Source organism: Saccopteryx bilineata, chromosome 1 (genome assembly GCF_036850765.1).
Source record: "Saccopteryx bilineata isolate mSacBil1 chromosome 1, mSacBil1_pri_phased_curated, whole genome shotgun sequence".
Lineage (NCBI taxonomy): Eukaryota > Metazoa > Chordata > Mammalia > Chiroptera > Emballonuridae > Saccopteryx > Saccopteryx bilineata.
In genome coordinates this window covers 331,162,062-331,180,084 of record NC_089490.1, presented here as the reverse complement: position 1 = coordinate 331,180,084, position 18,023 = coordinate 331,162,062, and the positions used below count along the sequence as shown (strand labels likewise).

The window sequence follows — 18,023 nt, the reverse complement described above, 5'->3', positions numbered from 1 at the left end:
ACAAATTAGTTAATTTGGGACTCAAGGCTTTTTTTTGGCTTTATTTCTCTTTTTTGCTTTTGTTTTTATTTTTTTTTCTGTTTGTTTATTTTTGTGGCATTTTGGGTCCTCCCAACCCAAGGTCTCCATTGTATTTAGTCTTCGCTCCACTTAATACAACAGATTTTTACTTATTATTTTTATTTTTTCTTCTTTATTATTCTTTTTTGGTCCTTTTTTCTGATTCCCTCTTATCCCTCTCATTATATCTCTTAGTTGACCATCACTTACAAGCAAATCATCTTATGCTTGTCTAAGATTTTCTTCCTTTTTTTTTTTTTTGCATTTAGTAGGTCCCTACTCCCTTTTTTTTGCCCCTTGAACTCTTCACCCCAAATCAGGCCCTCCATTATAGGCATGATATTTCCCTGAGGAGGGGAGAGGAGGGAAAGAGAAGAGAGAATAAAAGGGGGAAATAATAAATTATTACTGTTTTTTTTTGTGGGGTGTTTTACCCTTTTTTTTTTTCTTTTTACTCTCTATTAATTCTAATTAGTGTTATCAATAAGACCACCCTCAGATGCCTATAAGAAAGAGGAAATTGAATATTATGGATACAAAAGAAAGAGAGGTAACACAAATAGATGTGGAAAAATCTATGGAGAAAAGACTTAACATATTGGAAGCCTTGGAGCTAAATGACAGAGAATTTAAAATAGAAATCTTAAAAATACTCAGAGATATACAAGAAAACACAGAAAGGCAATATAGGGAGATCAGAAAACAACTCAATGAACACAAAGAATATATTACCAAGGAAATTGAAACTATAAAAACAAATCAAACAGAAATGAAAAACTCAATTCACGAGCTGAAAAACGAGGTAACAAGCTTAGCTAACAGAACAGCCCAGATTGAAGATAGGATTAGTGAAATAGAAGACAAACAACTTGAGGCACAACAGAGAGAAGAAGAAAGAGACTCAAAAATAATAAAAAATGAGAAAGCCCTACAGGAATTGTCTGACTCCATCAGAAAGAATAACATAAGAATAATAGGTATATCAGAGGGAGAAGAGAAAGAAAATGGAATGGAGAATATACTCAAACAAATAATAGACGAGAACTTCCCAAGCCTGTGGAAGGAACTAAAGCCTCAAATTCAAGAAGCAAACAGAACACCAAGTTTTCTTAACCCCAACAAACCCACTCCAAGGCACATCATAATAAAGATGACACAAACCAATGACAAAGAAAAAATTCTCAAGGCAGCCAGGGAAAAGAAGAGTACAACATATAAAGGAAGGCCTATTAGATTATCATCAGATTTCTCAGCAGAAACTCTACAAGCTAGAAGAGAGTGGACCCCAATATTTAAAGCCCTGAAAGAGAGGAACTTTCAGCCAAGAATACTATACCCATCAAAGCTATCCTTCAAGTATGAAGGAGATATAAAAACATTCACAAATACAGAAAAGATGAGAGAATTTATCAACAGAAAGCCCCCACTCCAGGAAATACTAAGGGGGGTTTTCCAACCAGATTCAAAGAACCAAAGAAAACAACACCACAAGTAACAGCTCCACCAAGAACACAATAAAACCAAACTTAAACTGTGACAACAAAGGAAAAAAAGGGGGGAGAGGATGGAGATTAACAGTAGCAAAGGATGATGAAGTGCAGAAATACTTATAAGATAGGGTACTACAATGAATATGGTAGGTACCCTTTTCATTACTTAATGGTAACCACCCTTAAAAAAACCACCACAAAAACACTTGACTTAAAAAAGGTAGCAACAGAGGAAAGAAGTATGGAACACAAACAAACAAAAACAAATGATAGAAAAACAAAAGAGAAGAATCAAACTAGATACAAAACTAACAGAAAGCAATTTATAAAATGGCAGTAGGGAACCCACAAGTGTCAATAATTACACTAAATGTAAATGGATTAAACTTACCAATAAAAAGACACAGAGTAGCAGAATGGATTAAAAAAGAAAATCCAACTATATGCTGCCTACAAGAAACACATCTAAGCAACAAGGATAAAAACAAATTCAAAGTGAAAGGCTGGAAAACAATACTCCAAGCAAACAACACCCCAAAAAAAGCAGGTGTAGCAATACTCATATCTAATAATGCTGACTACAAGACAGAAAAAGTACTCAGAGACAAAAATGGTCATTTCATAATGATTAAGGGGAAGTTGAATCAAGAAGACATAACAATCCTTAATATATATGCACCAAACCAAGGAGCACCAAAATATATAAGACAGCTACTTATTGACCTTAAAACAAAAACTAACAAAAATACAATCATACTTGGAGACCTCAATACACCGCTGACGGCTCTAGATCGGTCATCCAAACAGAGAATCAATAAAGATATAGTGGCCTTAAACGAAATACTAGAACACCTGGATATGATAGACATCTACAGGACACTTCATCCCAAAGCGACAGAGTATACATTTTTCTCTAGTGTACATGGAACATTCTCAAGAATTGACCATATGTTGGGCCACAAAGACAATATCAGCAAATTTAGAAAAATTGAAATGGTACCAAGCATATTTTCTGATCATAAAGCCTTGAAACTAGAATTCAACTGCAAAAAAGAGGGGGAAAAATCCACAAAAATGTGGAAACTAAACAACATACTTTTAAAAAATGAATGGGTCAAAGAAGAAATAAGCGCAGAAATCAAAAGATATATACAGACAAATGAAAATGAAAATATGACATATCAGAATCTCTGGGATGCAGCAAAAGCAGTAATAAGAGGAAAGTTCATATCACTTCAGGCCTATATGAACAAACAAGAGAGAGCCGAAGTAAACCACTTAACTTCACACCTTAAGGAACTAGAAAAAGAAGAACAAAGACAACCCAAAACCAGCCGAAGAAAGGAGATAATAAAAATCAGAGCAGAAATAAATGAAATAGAGAACAGAAAAACTATAGGAAACTTTTCCTGACAATCTAGTCTCACCATGCCCCTCCACAGATGATCTGAGTTATATGTCTTCACTGTGTTTCTATGAATTTCTACACATAAATCCCAACACACAGACCTGGTAAAAACATAGATAGTATAACTACACTGGATCAGTTGTTAGTTGCATGCCCTTGGGTAGGTCATTTAAGTTTTCTGAACCTCATTTTATCTGCATGATTAGAATACTATTTTATACAGGTTAGGTGCAAATATAAACAATACTATGTGAAAACAGAGTCAGCATTTGTGTTAGATACCATTTCTCTGGCCGCCTAGGCCCATTCTTGGCCTTCTCTACCCTGTCCTGGGCTCCAGGAGGCTGACTGATGAGAACCTCATTAATGGACTCCATGCTCCTTTGGCTTGAACTTGGCTTCATCCACAGAAGCAGAGACAGAAAGATCAGAGACCAGAAAGACAATGAAGTCAGGGTCAGTGTATTTCGTCCCCAAATCCCTCTTTGCCGGTTAGCCAGAGGTTGACTGCATCCTTCTACAGGGATTCGGCTCCTGCCAGCTGGCCCTGTCAATACAGTGACCTCTGTGTTCTAGTAATTCTTTCCTCCCCTTGCCCTTTATGCCTAGGAAACTACATTATCCCTTGTTCATTTTCTTTAACCCTGCTCCCAGAATTGTAAATAGTTCCTTTATGAAACCAACCCTCAAACAGTCAGCTTGAGTGTGTCAGCTGCTTCCTGCCAAGGCCCTGACTGATACCACATTCAATGTTATTAACAATATGCATTTGACAAACTGTCCTGTAATTGTCTCTTGATTTCTTTAAATCCATTGCCAGACTGTGAACTACTTCAGAGCAGGGACCGTAGCTCATTTGTCACTGTTATTCTCTGTTGTCACATACATTGCTTGGCAAAATAAAAACATTCAATAAATGTTAGTTGATTGATGAAATGAAGAAAGGAAGAAATGTATATTATTCTGACTCATTAAAGGTAAACACTGCCCTTTATTTCTGAGTATAGAAATTCACACTGAGTAATACAGTTGTAAGTACATAAAACACAGTTTATTGTTGTATTCTTTTTTAGTAATTATTGTATTATTTTCTATTTGAACAACTGCAAACCTACTTTGTCCCCTCTCTGTATAAATAAATGTTTGCTGTAATGAATGTGAATTTTTCTAGAAGTAAGAGTATAAAGATGATTAAAAGGAATGTTTCAGGGCAAGTTAATCTTGGGAACAGTCAACAGGTCATCTGGTTAAGTGCTATATACAATTAGCTTAAAAGGATAGGCCAGACTGTCTGAACTCTAGATAGGGCACAAAAATTAGAATTATGTAAAAATGTTAAAAGCCTATACTTAGTTCAGTAATCTATGTAACTATATACTTGGAGAATAGTGAATTGAGAAAAAGCATTGTATAGATTGTTCAGGCAAACATGTTTTCAATCACTGTATTGTACAGAACATTCTTCTGGTGCACCCATTTGAAAAGATAGCACTTGAAGCATAACCACAAGGTTAATTTTTTTCTCTTTATCATAATGATATGTAAATTGTGTTAATTTAGTGGCAGTGTGAATAATATTAGGAGTTACACTCCTTATTCTATTTATCACAGGGCTCACTGGGTACCCAAGAACAACATCAGCTGCTCAGAAAAAGACAGTTGGTTTCAAATGGCTAATCATAAACTGTAGGTTGTGATGGGAGCCCAGATTTGGAATGCAATAGAGACAAGGAGATTGAGTTAGCGAATGTATTTTGTTGTCTAAAGGTATGAAAAAGTGGTATTATTTTAGGAACCGTTGGAAGTAGACCTGGCAGGCATTATCACTTCCATTTTATGACTGTGGGTGGTTAAAATCAGAGAAGTTAGGGCTATGCACAAAGTCACACAAAATATGGCAGCACCAGAACTAATCTGAATTAATGTGTGACCCAGCATTTTCCACCTTCACAGGATGCCACTTTTAATCCAGTGCTGACCAGTTTTTCCAGACCTTTCTTCTTTCTAAGAGTTCTCTGTGTGTATTTTCCATTATAATAAATATATTTATGTGGTTTTTGACACTTTTATGAGATGCTTTTTGATAATAAGAGATTATTTATATTGATGAAACACTTGGGGATTACTCATGTGATCCCTCATTTTGGTTTAAATTTCAGTGTTCTCTGGAACCACTTTTGGTCTTGAAAGCACATCCAAACTGTTGGATAGCATTGCCTACATCAGTGATTTCCAACCATTATCTGCAGACCTTAGGGAAACTAGTTAATGTATGGGGATCTCAAATGTTCAAAAATAACCTGGGGTTATGAGCACACTGAGTAATTCCTCTGACTTGACAATTTATTCTTTTATTTTCTTCTTCTTTTCCAAGTAAGAGGAGGGGAGATAGAGAGACAGACCCCTGCATGTGCCCCGAACCTGTGATTCACCTGGCAACCCCTGTCTGGGACTGATGCTCTGCCCATCTGAAGCCATACTTTCAACTGAGCTATTTATAGCACCCGAGGCAAGGCTCCACAGAGCCATCCTCAGCACCCAGGACTGATGTGCTCAAGTCAATTAAGCCATGGCTGCAGGAGGGGAAGAGAGAGAGAGAAGGTGAGGGGGAGGAATAGCGAAGCAGATGGTGGCTTCTCTTGTGTGCCCTGACTAGGAATTGACCTGGGACATCTACACACCAGACTGATACTCTACCACTGAGCCAACTGGCCAGGGGCCTAGATCTAGTCTTAATATTTTACAAATGCATATATACACTATGAAAAAGAAAATATAAATTTTAATATATAAAAAGGAATAATAGCCTGACCAGGTAGTGGCGCAGTGGATAGAGCATTGGACTGGGATGCCGAGGACCCAGGTTCGAGACCCCCGGTAGCCAGCTTGAGTGCAGGCTCATCTGGTTTGAGCAAAAGCTCACCAGCTTGGACCTAAGGTTGCTGGTTTGAGCAAGGGGTTACTCGGTCTGCTGAAAGCCCGCGGTCAAGGCACATATGAGAAAGCAATCAATGAACAGCTAAGGTGTCGCAATGAAAAACTGATGATTGATGCTTCTCATCTCTCCATTCCTGTCTGTTTGTCCCTGTCTGTCCCTCTCTCTGACTCTCTCTGTCTCTAAAAAAAAGGAAAAAAAATTTAAAAAAAGGAAAAATAAATAATATTAATATATAGTAAATACTGAAATACATATACTTTCCCTTGGAGGATTTGCACAATTTACTGATATTTTAAAAAGTAGGTTTTGTTGTGATTGTCACTGTTGTTTTCTTCTGGTTTTTTTTTTTTTTTTTTGAAAAAGCTGTGCATTTCAGTTCCACATTTGGGTACATTAGCTATGTTTGTTTTAATTCCATAAAAGGCTGTGTTCTCTCGCAGCCAGCCCCTACCGTTGTGTCTCTCTACTAATTCATATTCTTTATAATGTATCTTAAATTATACTCACTGTTCTTGTAATGCTGATTTTGTTCTTTGTTAATGCTATTTAGATAATTTCTAATAAAGATTTAATTACAAGTAGGGCATGGATTGAGTAATAGCAAAACTAGCTCTGCATGTAGTAAATAGTGCACAATCAGGAATTGGACAATTGAAGATTAATACCCTCTGTCTTCAGGGTAATTTATAGACAGTTCAACTGAAGCAAAGAAAATACAAGTCATTCAGCATTGTGATAAGTGTGATTTGCTTCACAGCCAACAGTCTATGAGAACCAATATTAAAGGAAAAATACAGTGTACGATTGAGGTAATCTATTGCAAAAGACCACATTCAAACCGGAACAGTGGATAGCTAAGACTCATCTATACATCTAGAACCTTATCAAAGATATGGCCAAGTACCCAAAGCTGACTTTCACAATAGTTATGAGCTTAACCCTGGACAGATAGCTTGGTTGGTTAGAGCATCAACCTGAAGTGCAGAGGTTGCCAGTTCAATCCCCAATCAGGGCACATATAGAAACAGATTGCTCTTCCACTCTCTCTTTATATATATCTCCCTTCCTCTCTCTCTAAAATAAAAAATATATAGTTATGAGGTTAAGATTAGATAAAAGCACGATAAGTACAATAAAGTTCAATCAGCAAATAAAATTGCATAACATAGAGGATAACAGTAAAATAGACTACTTGTGAGATTTGGAATTATTATACAGACAGATCTGACCTCTGCTATTTAATGATAGTTTGATCTTACTCATTAACATCAGTTTTCAGGGGTTATAATATGTGCCATGGAGGCTTGTTTGAAGAATTAAAATTTTAAAAATTATTTGAATAATGCCTAGCCCAAAGTAAACATCTGATAAATAATATTGCCTGACATGATTGTTGAATAAATCCTAAGTAAACACTAGTCTCCTCCCTTTGCCTAACTAAACTATATCGTCATACTGGTGTAATATGCCCCTTTCTTCCATCAGTCTCTTTTCACAGTGGCCTTCTCACTTTTGCCAGTGTATGCTGAGTTTATTGCTAGGTTTTCATCTCCTGTGTTAGTATCAGACACTATGTTAAAAGTGAGGGCTAGTCTCATTCATAATTTTTCCCATCCTCCAAATCTGCCTCTCCTGTCACCAAATAGTACTGTCTAATCTTAAAAATAAATCATCTGGCCTTAACTGGTGGCACAGTGGATAGAGCATTGGCCCAGCATATGGACACTCTAGGTTTGATTACTGGTCAGGGCACACAGGAGAAGTGACCATCTGCTTCTCTCCTCTCTACTCCTTCTCTCCCTCTTCCCCTCCCATAGCCAGTAAATCAGTTGGTTTGATCATGGCCTCGGGCACTGAGGATAGCGTGGTTGGTCCAACAATGTCAGTCTCAGGTGTTAAATAGAGCTCAGTACTCAAGCATAGTCCCAAGATGGAGTTTCCAGGTGGATTCCGGTTGAGGTACATGCAGGAGTTTGTCTCACTATCTCCCCTCCTTCACATAAAAATCAAACAAACAAACAAAAAAACCCTACAAAAAATAAAAACAAATCATCTTTATTCCAAAATGATATAATTTATTAAATCAGTAGAGTGGATTTATGGGTACTTGTTGTATTATTTATCTTTTTCTATGTGTTTAAAATTTTAGAACTTTAAAATACATTTCACAAAATGAGGAAAATAAAGAACTATCCACTCATCAATCCATCCATTTTCAATCTAATGAAAACATATTTATAGTGCCAGTACTATACCAGGTACTTGAACTTAAATCATGTTTTGCCCTCAAAGGATTGGTCTGAAGGAAACTTCAGACAAATTAATAGATTCTACAATATGTTGTGATAACTGCAATGACAAATGTGAACTCAGGTTAAAATGAGAGAATAGAAAAAGTCCCCCATCCTTCCTTGGAGGAGTCTGTAGAAAGAAAGGCATTCTTGAGGCTATGATGCCTGAGCTGAATCTTTACAGTGTGTCTAGATTATGAAAGTGAATAAAAGAGGGAGGCATTTTTATTAGAGAAAAGAGCATGTGCTAAGTTCAGAATCCTAAGGAAGCCTGACATCTTGGTATAAAGGTAGAAGTTCGGTATCTTAGAGAATAAAGTTTTAATTGGATGAGAAGGAAAAGTGTGAATGCCAGGTAGAGAAGAAGGGGTCAATTTATAATAATTACATCTAGTTATATCTAATAAAATAGTTATTTTCTAGCTCTTAATACTGAGAAGGTGTAGAAGTAATGAGAACCTTGCAGCAATTAACAGCACAAGCACCCAATATGTGGTTTTTAATAATAACAGTTAACATTTATTGAGTACTCAATACATGTCAAAACTCATATGGAGTATTTAACATGTATTATAACATTTAAAACTCCAAAGAGCCCAACATGGTAAGGCTGAGAATACTCAGGCATTAATAGGTTAAATTATGGTGAAAAAATCTTAAGTATATGCTAAAAATGAAATTATTAAACAAATCATAAATACCTATTTATTTTCCTTCCCCTTTTTTATTCCCCTGGGGCCTGAGAATGAATAACTGGCAGACTTTGGATAGAAATTCAGGATCTGACTTCAGAGCATCAAATCTAGAGGCAGCTGAGGCGTGTGACTTATACAATTTTGCACACCCCAGGTATCTAATATAGGATCTTGGGCATAGTAGATGCTCAATATTTATTGAATCAATGAATGAATCTAAACTTAAACTATAGAGAGTTGATACCTACATATTTTCCGTTCACCTCTACACATATACACACACAAACTCAATCATAATAATTACCCAACATACTAATTAGTTGAATATTGGGCAAAGATGTATTAGTTTTTACCTTCAAGGTGAACACACCAAATACATAAAAATCTAGAGGTCATCATGATAGTTAAAACAAACATATTGGTTATGTTTAGAAGTTATTTAGTCACCAAATCATTATTCTGAGAATTATGAAGGACAAGAACAAAAATTTACTGTTCCTTTTTTACACAGAATGTATGTCAGAAGAACCAAATAGTTGATGAGGAAAACTTATTCTTTACAAAAGACTCACAATTAATAAATGCACATAAGATTAAAAGTTTATTATTCATGCATTTTTTAATAAAACAATTGATGTAGGAAACAATTATCAGTGAATAATAAAACCATGAGGTAAAAATTTTTCATAGAACTATATAATAGAAAAGATAGTTTGACATCACCTCATACTACTGATCAATTTAAAATACTATTACTACTGTAAAAACTATACAATATCTTACTCTGTTGCCTTTGGGTAAGTAGTACACAGAAAGACCTGTGAAATAATTCTTAACAAAAGTAGCAAAATTGACCCTGAAGCCAATAAATTCTCTAGATCTAATTCCCTAATTATAGAAAATGCAAAAGATTGTTATTAAAAAATCCATGAGATGATAAAAAATATAGGATAAAGAAACTTGTTAAGTTATACCACAAGGATAAAATTAAGCAACCCTGAAAAGTGAGGAAATTGTACAAAATCCAGTTTCTTCTGTAAATAAGTTGTATTAAAAAAAAAAAAAGAAGAAAAGCCCTGGCCGGTTGGCTCAGTGGTAGAGCGTCGGCCTGGCGTGCAGAAGTCGCGGGTTCAATTCCCAGCCAGGGCACACAGGAGAGGCGCCCATCTGCTTCTCCACCTCTCCCCCTCCCCTCCCCCTCTCCTTCCTCTCTGTCTCTCTCTTCCCCTCCCGCAGCCGAGGCTCTATTGGAGCAAAGATGGCCCGGGCGCTGGGGATGGCTCCTTGGCCTCTGCCCCAGGCACTAGAGTGGCTCTGGTCGCAACAGAGCAACATCCCGGAGGGGCAGCGCATCGCCCCCTGGTGGGCAGAGCGTCACCCCCTGGTGGGCGTGACGGGTGGATCCCAGTCGAGCGCATGCAGGAGTCTGTCTCTCCCCGTTTCTAGCTTCAGAAAAATACAAAAAAAAAAAAAAAAAAAAAAAAAAAAGAGTAAAAAAAAGAAGAAAAGAAATAGATATTTAAAAACTTAAATATACTAAGCAAAAGCAATGTATAGACCTTGTTTGGAGCTTGAAATAAAAAACAGTTTTTAAGAAAGTAAATTAAGCACAAACTTAAAAGCAGATAGTGTTAAGGAATTATTGTTTTCTCTTTTTGTCTGACATGTTGTGCTGGTATTGTGGTTATATTTTTAAGTTCATAATTGTTAACTATGTGTACCGAGATATTATAGAGAAAAATATAAGGATTGTTTTAAAATACTAAAGAATTTGTTTGTTTGTTTTTTCATTTTGGTGAGACAAAAGAAAACAATGCCTATAGAAAGACAATAGTTATTGAATCTTGATGCTGGGTACATACTAATTCATTAAATTATTTTTTCTAGGTTGAGTGTATTTAACTATTTCATAGTAAGATTTATTTTTTACATGGTATTCAAATTGAGCTGATAATGTTACTTACACTCAGTAAATTGTAGCTATACTATTAACGTTGAGAGAAGAACTAAAAAACAAAGACAGAGAAGAATGTTTAAACTATCATCAAATACATGAGCAAAAACAAATGGTCAGAGTGAGGGGAACAAGCAAGGTTGACTAGGTGAAAACCAGTCAGTGTGTGAATGAGCGATGCAAACACCAGAAAATACAGGATTGTTCGTGGTAGATTAGAGTTCAAACTCTCCAATTCAACATGTCTAAAATAAACCCATACTCAACTCCCACAAACATTTTACCCTGCTTGTTCCTTATTTTAGTTAATGGCACAAGCCAGCCGCCTACATGTCAACCCCAAATCTCTTTTTCCTTCACCTGTCACTCCTTTTGAATTCATCACCTATATGTCTCTCAAGTCCATTCACTTCTATTTCAGGGATCATCACTCTGTTTAAAGACACCCAATTTCTTGTTTGGGTTATTCTAATAATCTCTAACAATTATTTCCACACTTATGCTTGCTCCCATCCCCACATCTGTTGTCATCTCAGCAGCTCAAATGGACTATTTTAACTCATACGTGATTTCAAAACCTTGCTTTAACCTCTTCAAGGACTGTGACTCCATCCACATATACACCACCATATTTGTATCATAGCTTTCTGTTATGGCCTCTTATATGTTGTTAGGTTCCTTGAACACGCCATGCTCTTTCCACTTTGGAGCCTTTGCATATGGTTCCCCTTTTGTCTAGAATGATCTCTTATCCACTATGCTCCTCACTAAACACACTTTTACTAATCTTTTAGAGGTCACTTAAAATGTAACTAATCCCAAAAAACCTTCCTTGACTATATCTCATGAGACTGGATAGAGCAGTGGTAGTCAACCTGGTCCTTACCACTCACTAGTGGGTGTTCCAGCTTTCATGGTGGGTGGTAACAGAGCAACCAAAGTATAAATAAAAAGATAGATTTAACTATAGTAAGTTGTTTTATAAAAATTTATTCTGCCAAACAGCGAAAATCTGACAGAAAGTACTTGGTAAGTAATTATTATATGCTTTAACTTGCTGTAACTCTGCTTTATAAATTTTATAAAGTAAAGTCACTTCCCTACTTTATAAATCACCATTACTGTGGAACTGGTGGGTGGTTAGAAAATTTTATACTAACAGAGTTACAAAAGTGGGTGGTAGGTATAAAAAGGTTGACTACCCCTGAGATAGATCCTTCTGCCTTCTTCCCAAATAGCTCTGTTTGTCTTTTATAGAAACTTAAAAAGTCATTTAACCAGGGGAAAAAAAAAAAAACTATTTCAAACCTATGTACATAGTTATAAGTATTATTCAAAATGTATACACTTAAAGTATTATTGTAATAGACATTAACATGATTCATTAGGGTAGGAACCTCTCTGTTATGCTTCCATGTCATTCTCACCACTCAGCACATGCCGGATAACTGATGCTCATACATATTGCAGAATATCTACTAAGCCCCTAATTCTGATCAATAGAATATTCCATTAATTGCTATATTGACTCATACAATAATCTCCCAGGAAAGGATAGGACATTCAAATTCTATAAACTAGGCCCTGGCCGGTTGGCTCAGCGGTAGAGTGTCGGCCTAGTGTACAGAGGACCCGGGTTCGATTCCGGCCAGGGCACACAGGAGAAGTGCCCATTTGCTTCTCCACCCCTCCGCCACGCTTTCCTCTCTGTCTCTCTCTTCCCCTCCCGCAGCCAAGGCTCCATTGGAGCTAAGATGGCCCAGGTGCTGGGGATGGCTCTGTGGCCTCTGCCTCAGGCGCTAGAGTGGTTCTGGTCGCAACATGGCGACGCCCAGGATGGGCAGAGCATCGCCCCCTGGTGGGCAGAGCGTCGCCCCTGGTGGGCATGCCAGGTGGATCCCGGTCGGGCGCATGCGGGAGTCTGTCTGACTGTCTCTCCCTGTTTCCAGCTTCAGAAAAATGAAAAAAAAAAATTCTATAAACTACAGGCACCTAGAGAATGCACATCTGGAATTCAGAGAAGAGCCCGTCTAAATGTGGTTTGATGCTTAGAAGTTTGTATTGACAATCATACTGATGTACATATGGGCTAAAGGAGTTAGTGTCCTATATTTAAGAGTAATACAAGATCTGTTCATTTAAAGAAATCAACCTTGTGACAGAAATGAAAGAGAACAAACTATATTTTAGCCATTCCTCTGAGCACAGAATGAAGATTAAGAAAACAGATTTGGGAAAACAGACACAGAAACCCAGTGGTATGATGGAGGCTTTCTAAGTATTCACTGTGAAGCTTGATGGGGGGCAAGTGGAAAGCAAAATTCTTAATTAAATTGAACTTGAGAAGTTGAATTCTGTCTGCAAGTAAATGGAACACAATTACAAAAGGCCCCATGTGGTTAAAAGTAATACAGAATCAAGACTTCCCAGGGACAAGAAGCCCTGTTTTAATCTTTTGTGGCTCTGAAAGGAGAAAGAAAAAAGATTAAGCCTCCTTGTGAAGATCATGTGATGACTTCCTGATCCCAGCCAGAGGCAGCATTTCCATGGAAACTTCTCTTCCTCGTCACTCACACACACTGCTTTTTCCCCATAGAAAGGCTGCTTTGAGTCTCAAGAGAGTTGTATGGAATAGCCTTGACATTTTTTTCATGAGATAAACCCCAGGAGAAAGAGAAGAGAGAAGACAGGGCTGACATTCCAAGGTCACCAGGACAGTGGTGACCTTCCCCAGAACCTGCAGCCCAGAGCAAAGACACCCCTGCTTTCCTCTGAGCTGTCACTTTCTCACTTGTTCTTGACGTTCCTGGGAACTCCCAGATTCCATAAGGAAGAAAGTCTCAGAGAGGCAACTTTGATTTGACTACTCTCATCTTCTAGTTCTTCAACTCGCTTTGGTTCAAACTATTTAGTTTTTAAGCCCTTCCATGGGTTAGTCCCAGGTTTAATTTTCGATAGTGTGGGGAGCTTATCTGAATCCAATGCTCCACCTCAGCCAATGAAACACAGCTCCCTCCTCTATAGTTTCTGCTGCCCAAGGTAGTGTCTCCATTCCCATTTATCTTTTGAACTTATCCCCACCACTTAAGGTTTTATTCAATAAAATTTGAATAATATTATAAATAAAGCTATGCAATTTTTTAAGGATCCTCAATTCACAAGATGCCCCTCCATTAAAAGACTCATGCATTGTATGATATTTATTATCTATCCTACTTATTTGAAAACTGGTGTAAGTGGTAAAATTATGTTTCTATTCATATATTTAAATTTATCCATCTCACTGTAAACATAGAGAAAGAAATCTAAAAGAATTAATATGATCAATAAATATTTGTTAAGTAAGGATAATAATATTCCTTATTCATTCACTCACTAAACTAAAAACTTTGCAATGGTTACTTCATTAAAAACAAAGAGTTTCCATTGAAATATTAACTAGTAAAAGTCCCCAAAATAAGGCTGATCATCTACCTATGAAAGTGAACTCTTCCTAGGAAATCATCAGAAAATGAGTGCTGCCTGACCTGTGGTGGCGCAGTGGATAAAGCGTCGACCTGGAAATGCTGAGGTCGCCGGTTCGAAACCCTGGGCTTGCCTGGTCAAGGCACATATGGGCGTTGATGCTTCCAGCTCCTCCCCCCTTCTCTCTCTCTGTCTCTCCTCTCTCTCTCTTTCTCTGTTTTTCCCTCTCCTCTCTAAAATGAATAAAAAATAAATAAAAAAATAAACAGGAAAGAAAAAAAAAAGAAAATGAGTGCTTAGAGAGTTAACAAGCAGCCATATGCATCCAGATAATGAGGGATAAGTAGCATAAAGATGATTTTTTTCCTCTGATACTTTATAGAAAATAAATTATATTTTCATTAGATATAGAAAATTATTTTTAGCCTCTGAAAAGAGTCCTTTTGTTGCAAAGCTTACTTCTGCAAATGCTGTACCCTATTTATGGTCTCTGAGAAACATTTACCTTACACCTATAATGTCTAGCACTTTCTGAGCTTTCTTAATAAGAGAAACTCTGTAACTGATACTACTTCTTATTTTCAAATTCAAATCAAAATTAATTTCATAGCTCATTAACTGGGTTTACATAGATCAGGCATTATTAATATTAATGATATCATTTATTATTATTTTAACCATAGGAAACTATTAATGGTGACTAGTGTTTCTCACTTTAACATAGACCTGTCCCACTTGCAGGATGCATGCCAACTCCAAAGAAAAGTTAGTCATGTGGTTCTCAGAAGATGAAAGCTTAAGATAAAGACTGAGAGTGTTTGATGCTGGAGGTGGGAGTGGTATTATATAGGACTTAGCCAAAACATGTGACAGTCACTGTACGGGTAGCTGGAAGAGAAGTGTAGGGCTCAATTACCCAGTTCACACAGACCTCATGAGGACTCGGGGAAGAATGCTACTGGCTGTGTTGTACTACCTGCTGGGGACTTTTCAGACCTCCGAGGGTCAGTTCCCTCGAGCCTGTGTGTCCTCCAAGAACCTGATGGAGAAGGAATGCTGCCCGCCATGGGTGGGTGACGGGAGTCCCTGTGGCCAGCTCTCCGGCAGGGGCTCCTGTCAGGACATTGTTTTGTCCAATGCTCCAGTTGGGCCTCAGTTCCCCTTTACAGGGGTGGATGACCGGGAGTCTTGGCCCTCTGTCTTTTATAACAGGACCTGCCAGTGTTCTGGCAACTTCATGGGATTCGACTGCGGAAATTGTAAGTTTGGCTTTCGGGGACCAAAGTGCACAGAGAGGCACTTTTTGGTGAGAAGAAGTATCTTTGATTTGAGTGTTCCAGAGAAGGACAAATTTCTTGCCTACCTCTCTTTATCAAAGCATACTATCAGCCCGCACTACGTCATCCCCACGGGCACCTACGGCCAAATGAATAATGGGTCAACACCCATGTTTAATGACATCAGCGTTTATGACCTCTTTGTCTGGATTCACTATTATGTGTCAATGGACACACTGCTTGGTGGGACTGAAATCTGGAAAGACATTGATTTTGCTCACGAAGCACCGGGTTTCCTGCCTTGGCACAGATTCTTCTTGTTGCTGTGGGAAAAAGAAATCCAAGAGCTGACAGGGGACGAGAACTTCACCATTCCATACTGGGATTGGAGAGATGCTAAAAGCTGTGACGTTTGTACAGATGGATACATGGGAGGGCGCAACCCAGCAAACCCTAACCTACTCAGCCCTGCATCCTTCTTCTCGTCTTGGCAGGTAAGGTATGCTGGACATCCAGTATCAGAGCATAAAGGAAACTTAGTAATCACTTATTCACAGGTCTGTGCAAACCTCCCTCCCACCTCTCCTGTCCAGGGTAGAAAATGTCCCTTATTAAGAATTTTCAATACACCTTGTATTTTTTCTGGAGAGCACACTTTGCAATTGTAGTTACATAGATACTTATGTGCTTATTTATCAGATCTTCTATGAGGTTCCTAAGCTTCGGTAAACAGAGTACTTGGTTAATCACTGTATCCCCCATCACTTAGGGTGGCGACTGGCAAATGAGAAGGGCTTGCTAAGTATTTGTTGAAAGAATGGATGAATGAATATTTAGATAATTAAATAAGTAAATGACCTACGTCGGTGGGAAACTTTCTTCACAATGAAATTCATACAAAGCACATATTTAAAATACAAATCCCTAGCTTTATCCCAGACCTATTGATTAGAATCTTCAGTGGAGTTTTCGTGCAGCGTCTTGAGGGAGCTTGTTTACTAATGTCTCTGGTGATTACTATTATCAGGAAGATTTAGGGAATATTCCCTTGATTAAATCTTTTTAAAATATATATATATGAGAACCCTGAGGCCCAAATATGTAAATAAGGAAAATAGCTAATATTTTAAAGCATTTAAAATGTACAAAACCGGCCCTGGCCGGTTGGCTCAGTGGTAGAGCGTCGGCGTGCAGAAGTCCTGGGTTTGATTTCGGCCAGGGCACACAGGAGAGGCGCCCATCTGCTTCTCCACCCCTCCCCCTCTCCTCCCCCTCTCCTTCCTCTCTGTCTTTCTCTTCCCCTCCCGCAGCCAAGGCTCCACTGGAGCAAAGATGGCCCGGGTGCTGGGGATGGCTCCTTGGCCTCTGCCCCAGGCGCTAGAGTGGCTCTAGTCGCAACAGAGTGACGCCCCAGAGGGGCAGAGCATTGCCCCCTGGTGGGCAGAGCGTTGCCCCCTGGTGGGCGTGCCAGGTGGATCCCAGTGGGGCGCATGCGGGAGTCTGTCTGTCTCTCCCCGTTTCCGGCTTCAGAAAAATACAGAAAAAAAAATGTGCAAAACCTTGTTCCAAGCATTTTTGTTGATTAACTAATTTAATAATTCTACTAACTTTCTCCCTTCTTAAAGATTAAAATTCTCATGTATAAAAATATTAGGTAACTTGTATAAAATGACAGAGTTAGTTAGTAGCAGAGACATGATTTATTTTTGGATGACTTGGTTTCATGACCAAGGTATACTATTTCCAAGGACATGACTACTATGATGTCTTTAGCTGTGTGGTGTGGCCCATTCTATCTCACTTTTTTTCATTAGACTGTGGAAGGTAGCTTCTTTTACCCTATCCTCCCCCCCAAAAAAATATGCATACTTTAGAGTTGCAAGATAAGGGATTGCTATTTTGAAATTTAATTTCTATCTCTCCTGTTATGAATTTTTCACTCTGAATTAGGGGCAAAAGTTAACCAAAGTAATAGGGTTTTAATTATTTATCATTTTAAACCATAAGATAGAAGAAATGCCTTTCTGCTTATATTCCAAACATTTCCATTGTAGCAGTTTTGACTATCAGTGCTTTATGGAACTCTGCCCACTATTTAAATAAGATGGGAAGAATCTATATTTGCACTCTGCACTATGCAGTGTTGAAATGTGTGGGTTTTCCATCTGTGCCTCCCACCTTAAAACACCATACTCTAAGTTCACATACTTTCCAAATGGAGTCTATTGAAGATCTTTGAAAAATGGTCACTGTGTAATATCTGGTGTCACTAATATCAGCTATTTACAAAGATTGATGAGTGTATTTGTACAGGAAAGGCTGGACAAAAGGTTCTTGGGGGGAAAAATCTATTTCAATAAGACTTCGGACCTCCTGCCTTAATCTATAAAGTACAAAACTCTCGTTTGCTCTCACAACCTCTGTTACTGCTTAAAATATTGTTAA

The 18,023-nt window shown here is 37.9% G+C and overlaps 1 protein-coding gene across 1 annotated transcript in view; it reads left to right on the top strand.

The window, feature by feature from the left end:
• The first annotated feature begins 15,175 nt into the window (after positions 1-15,175).
• Positions 15,176-18,023, top strand: part of TYR (tyrosinase) — an 86,088-nt gene continuing 83,240 nt past the window's right edge. The window contains exon 1 of the mRNA XM_066253691.1: positions 15,176-16,072. Within this exon, the coding sequence (XP_066109788.1) occupies positions 15,236-16,072 (837 nt within the window). The 5' untranslated portion in view covers positions 15,176-15,235. The remainder of the gene's footprint in view (positions 16,073-18,023) is intronic.